The sequence below is a fragment of the Silene latifolia genome, chromosome 8 (genome assembly GCF_048544455.1).
Source record: "Silene latifolia isolate original U9 population chromosome 8, ASM4854445v1, whole genome shotgun sequence".
Taxonomy (NCBI): domain Eukaryota; kingdom Viridiplantae; phylum Streptophyta; class Magnoliopsida; order Caryophyllales; family Caryophyllaceae; genus Silene; species Silene latifolia.
The window spans coordinates 15235427-15241500 of NC_133533.1; the positions used below are offsets into that span (position 1 = coordinate 15235427).

At 37.6% G+C, this 6074-nt stretch overlaps 1 protein-coding gene across 1 annotated transcript; it reads right to left on the reverse strand.

Moving 5' to 3' along the window:
- Positions 1–231: 231 nt before the first annotated feature.
- Positions 232–4623, reverse strand: LOC141596464 (uncharacterized). Its single transcript, XM_074416639.1, has 6 exons — positions 4036–4623; positions 3671–3943; positions 1679–1839; positions 1452–1557; positions 873–998; positions 232–769 (listed from the first exon to the last, which is right to left on the reverse strand). Exons 1-6 carry the CDS (start codon positions 4225–4227, stop codon positions 611–613), a joined length of 1017 nt encoding a protein of 338 aa, XP_074272740.1. The 5' UTR covers positions 4228–4623; the 3' UTR covers positions 232–610.
- Between the last annotated feature and the right edge of the window lie 1451 nt (positions 4624–6074).

Below are 6074 nucleotides of genomic sequence, written 5' to 3' on the forward strand. Positions count from 1 at the left end.
CTTATTTACATTTATTTTCCTATTTTTTTGTTCTCTTTAGTCTCAAACTATTTAAGTAGTTTCATACTTCATGGCAGACTAAAAGGCAACACAAGATCGAAACATGTATGACTATCCCAAAGATATTCGAATTATCAACCTCAAAAAACATGGGACAAACTGGAATATACAGACGAACATCACCAATATTCTCGTGTATTTCTGACAAAAAAAAAAAAAATTCCCGTGTATGTTACATTTGTGGTTCCATTGTCTTGGACTTAAAAATGTTTACATTTTCATTTTCGAAAGTCACGACCTCGAATCTCGAGTCTCAAGGGTACATGAACAGTAGCCCGAAGGCTACAAGCAGAACCAAGGCTTCACTCTTCCATTTCCTACCCACCCACGGATTTTCCGACTTCCATTAAGCATCGAGCTATCAACATAATATTTCACATTACAAGTGTATTCAAAGAGAAAGAAAGAAACTTTCTCCTGTTAAGAGCGAACGAGTTACTACAAACAGAAGGTGCGAAAGTATCTGGGCATGGGATATCCAATTACAATAGTTGTTTTACTCTGTGGTGTTAGGAGTTAACACCTTCAGGTTCCTTCAATAATGAAGAATCTACAATTTGTTCTTCATTTCGTTACTTGAAGGTGATTTCGAACCAGGTGAGTTCTGCTTAAGAGGCGAGAGAGGATAACGCTGTGAATCCTTGTCACTAAAATCAAGCTTTCTATCGATTGGATCACTTATGCCAGGGCTGGTTTTTCTTTTATTGCTCTGTAAAAGACAAAAAAAAAAAAATTATGGTATCAAATAATATGTGGATTGCCGGTGACAAATCCCGTTATGTCAGTTGTCAATGAGAGGCTGGAAATAATACCTTTGTTCTGGCACTGCTATCATGCTTGTCCTCTGAACCTCCATGCTTTCTCTTTGAATGACAAAATTTCAACAATCTCCTGTTCTCTTCTACCAATGCATTGTTTTCCGCAGCTAAGACACTCACCTGAGAAAGGTAGCCAGAAAATGAAGGAGGAAAATCAAAGGTTGAAATGGACTAAACCTTGTCTCCATTTCCAATTAGGCCAAATAGTCGGTGTTCTTTGGCTTTGGAATGTGATGAAATAAAGCAAAATGGTTATCTAGGTCATCCATGCTTGTTGTATCATGAAGTAGCAACTAGCAAGTAATCAATGAGTTCCACAACGTAATTTCCAATACGAACCCATCTAGAAAATTGTTTTGCAAGGTTACCGACATCAGAACCCCCTCTCCCACCCGCCAGCCCACACACAATGACACAAGGGTAAGGCTACATACATCCAACCACCCTACCCCGCCAAAGGCATCAGACAGTAAGGCACCGGAATGATGATGTTGTAGTTATTGTTGTTGTAGTGGACTAAACTTGTATTCTACAGGCACTGGTGCACATATCAATATATCATAATGTACTCACCTCTTCTTCAGCTCTAGTTAGATTGATTTTCAGATGTTCCTTGGCCTTCTGTAGAGTTTTTACAGACCCAGCTAGCGAAAGTATGTTTTGAGTTTCTGGTCTCAAGCTGCAATAGCGAGAGAAAGTACATTCAATTTAGAAAAAGAGGAGGGGAAACAAATGGACAGAGTAACATAGTGTATAACAGTTAACCACAAAACATAAACACAGAAATCACAACTGCTCACCTGTTCCACATTTCAAGCAAATTGCGACACGTTTCAACGCTGCTATTAACCTCCAGAAAAGCGGATGCCGTCTTTGGAACTTCACTTTTGTTCACTAAACTTGCGACAAGTGCGTTGAGTAAAATTTGCTCTGATGGTGGGCCATCCACAGATGAATCATCCTTAAAATATAAATGATCTAACGATTTAGTACAATGGCAAATTGGCAATCATCAAAATAAACATTATAAAAGAAATGCAATGCACTTCTTAGATACACAAGCACCAGTGACATGCAGTTGTAGCTGCCTTAATTAGTCTAGTTGAGTAATCTTGTTTCAGTTGAATGTCAAATACCACCTACTGGCTAGTGGCTACAGCCAAGCAACAGTGTACCTAGAAAGAGTACAAGAAAAGAAAATCCACAGTAGCCCGTGAAGAGCAATTACAAGTCCGAGCTGAAAAATCGACTAATTCCATAAAGATAGACCGAAAACTATCTAGCACTCGCAGACCTTTTTCCTGATGAAACATATATATCTCAAATCAATGACAAGTTTTGTAACAAACTGATATTAAGTAAAAGGCTTACAAAAGTCTGCCTTCTAGCATTAGAAAAATGTTATGTCTGCCTCGGAAAGCAAGATTAATTCACTGAAAAATATATGACCATCTTTAAATACCCTGTGCAAATGTGAAGGGTTATGACTTTTTAGTCACCCTCCAATTGCTGAGAACAAGTAATTCTAACTTGTTATTTACTTTGCTAATTCAAATTCATTTTTTCACGAAAGATGTTTGCAATGCTATGGACATATAATTGCTGCAAGTCCTGCAACAACTCCAGCAACTCATCCTTTTCGATCTAAACATCTCCGCTGACAACTGATACATGGGAATTGGGAACTAGAACTCCAGCAAGTCATTTTATAGCTTCTATGAACTTGTATGCACACCTTTAAAAACGGTAGCAGATCCTAATTTCCATCTTAACATCTCGGAGACTGGGATCTTGCTCAAAGATGTAATAGACACTCACTCATTTCATTCTAAAAATATTCACAACTCACCAGGTATACACCGTAAAATTTTCATGAAGGACTTTCTAGATGTCTATGATATCCTTCAACCTTAAATTGACTACTAGCTTTACAAATGTACATGACATTTATTCTCATGATAGGTGTCCATCATAATTTTCAAAAGATGATAACTTTGTTATTCCAAACCAGGGCTAAAATTGTTCATCTAAAGATAATTCAAATTTTCAGTTGACCGCCAATAAATTCAAGATCAATCATGAGAACAATATGACCTCACAAGAGCCTGTCTAGACAAATTAAGGCAGCAATACCCATAACCACGACACAAATTCACGTCTTTAAAAATAAACCATGCAAAATTAAATTCAAGCACAGATTCCTTCTAAACAAATGCAAGGGCCGGTCTTGCACTAATGAAGACTATGAAGGGGCGACTGGAGCCAGAGCTTGCAGTTTAGAACCACAAGGAATAAACAGTTTTGGTTCTGAAACCAGTATATAGTGAAGGTATACTAATATTGGATTGTAATATTTGGGAAACAATATTAGCAACTTGGGGTCCTCCATCTCTCTTTTATAAGTAAATAAGGCGACTTTTTTCTATATTATCGTCATTCCACCGTTATCATACAAACAACCTACTCCAACAACAACATCAACTCAGTGTCTCAAATGTTCCCGCCTAAAGTGTAGGGGGTTCAAATCTACGCAGCCTTATCTCAGTGTTAACAATAGAGTATTTGTTTTAAGACGATTCACCGTAAAGGTTGCAACATTTATTGACTATTACCTAACAAATTAAAAACCATCCAATATGGTGAGTCATTTGACTTCATTGGGAATGGAAGGTCTCAACTCTCAACTATAATCAAAACTTCATAACCCGAAATTCAAAATGCAGGCAAACTACAAACTTAGACATATACATACAAATTAAAATTAACATAAAATAGCATAATAATATACTCACAGAGAGACTCTCATATTGATGCTTGTAATACTTAAGTTGATCAGTAACACTCTTCAACTCCTCCTCCAACCCATTAACCCGAATCTCGGCCTCTTTCGCCCTCTCATCAGCCTCATTTCCGAATTCCATCAACTTCTCACGGTCGTGATCGTAAAGCGAACACTCCTGCTCCCATTTATTACATTGATCCATCAAGAACTTGCATTCACTCGCCAATTTCTGATTTTCATCCACAAATTTCTTTATTGCTTGCGCATTCATACTCGCTTCTTCCTACATTCACTCAAACACAAACAAATTCAATTAGGGTTTGTTCCAACATTACAAATCAATCAAAAATTAGGGTTTTAAGATAGAGAACAAACCCTTGCGAGATGAAGGGCGGTTTCTTTCTCCTTTAATTTTGATTGTAATAAAAGATACTGATGACGAAGACGATAATTTGTTGTTTCTAAAGATTCAAGCTTCAATTCTAGGTTTTGATTGGGGATAGTGAGACCCAGTGTATGATCGATTGAATTCTTGATAAAATCGTCTAAATCTTTCCCAATTTCCATTTTCTTGTTGATTAATGAAAACCCTAATTTTGAATGCAATTGGGGAATTGAATTAGTAACGTAAGAAGGAAGAGAGAAGAGGAAAAGGGTGAAGTGGAGAGGTTTTGGGTTTTGTGTGAAATTTGAAAAGAGGGAATTAGCCGTTAGTGGTGTGGGTCAGTGATTCAAGTCTTGTAAAAGAAGGTAGACAAATGGGGCAAAGTCATTTGGAGCCTTACAAAGGCTTATTTAAAACCGTCTTAAGTTAAGATGGCGATTTTAATTTTTAAGTAAGGTTTATCGAGGGAGGTTAAGTCTTGTTGTATAACACCACTTAAAGTCTCGAGTTGTTATTTTTATGTATAAAAATTCGTGTTTTAAGAACAAGAGTTAACTCAAGTGGTAAACATTCTCTTATTCTAATCGTAAAGTTAGAGGTTCGATTCTTACCCGTGATATAGTGCGCTCATTTAAACAAAAATAAATAAACATAAAACTCTATTGTGTTTTTTCTATCACCATCTTTCCATTTTTCAACAGTGTCTCCCTTCGTTGGTGGTTTCAGCCCTTTCTATTCAATGCTTACTCTTTTTTATGAGGATGTTATCATTGTCCGTTGTATGCACTAAAGCATATATTTCTCTTTTAAATTATCTTTTAGTTAAGGAACCAACTCAACCAAAAATTTAAACTAATGGTTAAAGTACAAGAATACTTTTATACTCTAACACCCCGACGCAACGATGGATCTTAGTGTTGCTGGGTAGGGGTGTCGCCACCTTGGCCTAATGTCGAAGCCCGTGCAATTGATATTTATCCATTTCTTTTTGTAAATTCACGTTGCTGGGATTTTGAGAGAAAGCTTTGGGAAGTTATGTGAGCCACTTTGCACCTTTCTAAAGAGGGCAAAATAAAAGATTTGGGCTACATTAAAAATTCTCTTCCCTCTAAAAGTCTAGGGTTTCCTAGGGTTCGGTCTTAATTTTCTTCGATTTTCTCCTCTTGCTCGAGGCTACTCTTACGATTTTGATCGTGAGATTAGTTTTTCCTTTGTTTTGTTGTCTTTTGCTCGTGTTTCTCTTTGCAGGTGCGGATGAATAGTTCAACGAAGGGCCAACATCGGGATGGGAAAGAGCCGATAGAGGGGGAAGACGACAACTTTGTATGGGATGATGATGGAGGAACGACTGAGGGGATGAATAATCTTATTCTGATTGGCAAAATTTGGGCATCTAGGGTGATAAATGTCCAGGCAGTCGTCGACACAATGATTAACCTTTTGGAATCCAGGGATGTCGATTGTGGGGAATGTGGTGGATGCTAAAGATAAAATCTTCATATTCTGCTTCGATTTGGAGCGAGAAGAGGCTAGGGTATTGGAAGGGAAGCCTTAGCACTTCGATAAATTCTTATGGTGCTTCAATGAACCCAACCAAACGGGTAAGATAACTGATATACCGCTTTTTCATTTTCCTATTTGGGCTAGGGTTTATGATCTTCCGTTTCGGGTCGTATGAGTTTGACGAATGCCAAGCGATTGAGGGACATGTTGGGAAAGTTTATACGGTTGAATTTGGTCCTAATGCGGAGCTTGATAGGGCTATACGAATTCGCACCTTACTTGATGTTCGTAAACCACTAACTGCCGAGGTTCCTATTTGTATGAAAGGGGGTGATGTCGTGAATTTTGAAGTAAAATATGAGCGACTTCCTACTTTTTACATTCATTAGGTATTAGCCAGTCTTGGAGTCATTGCACATAGCCTTGGAGCCGTTAGCTCAATCACCAATATCAAGCCATACTTTGATTTCCTTCGTCTATTGTAAATATAACCGTTGGTGAATATTGTTTCTGTAATTACGTAGAT

What these genes read in the sequence shown, in the direction of transcription:
- LOC141596464 (XM_074416639.1), bottom strand. Translation starts at nt 4,227, where the DNA reads ATGGAAATTGGGAAAGATTTAGACGATTTTATCAAGAATTCAATCGAT. An exon ending in CCGCCCTTCATCTCGCAAGG is followed by an intron (nt 3,944 to 4,035) that starts GTTTGTTCTCTA and finishes GAGTGAATGTAG; the next exon opens with GAAGAAGCGAGTATGAATGC. An exon ending in TTGCTTGAAATGTGGAACAG is followed by an intron (nt 1,558 to 1,678) that starts GTGAGCAGTTGT and finishes TCGCTATTGCAG; the next exon opens with CTTGAGACCAGAAACTCAAA.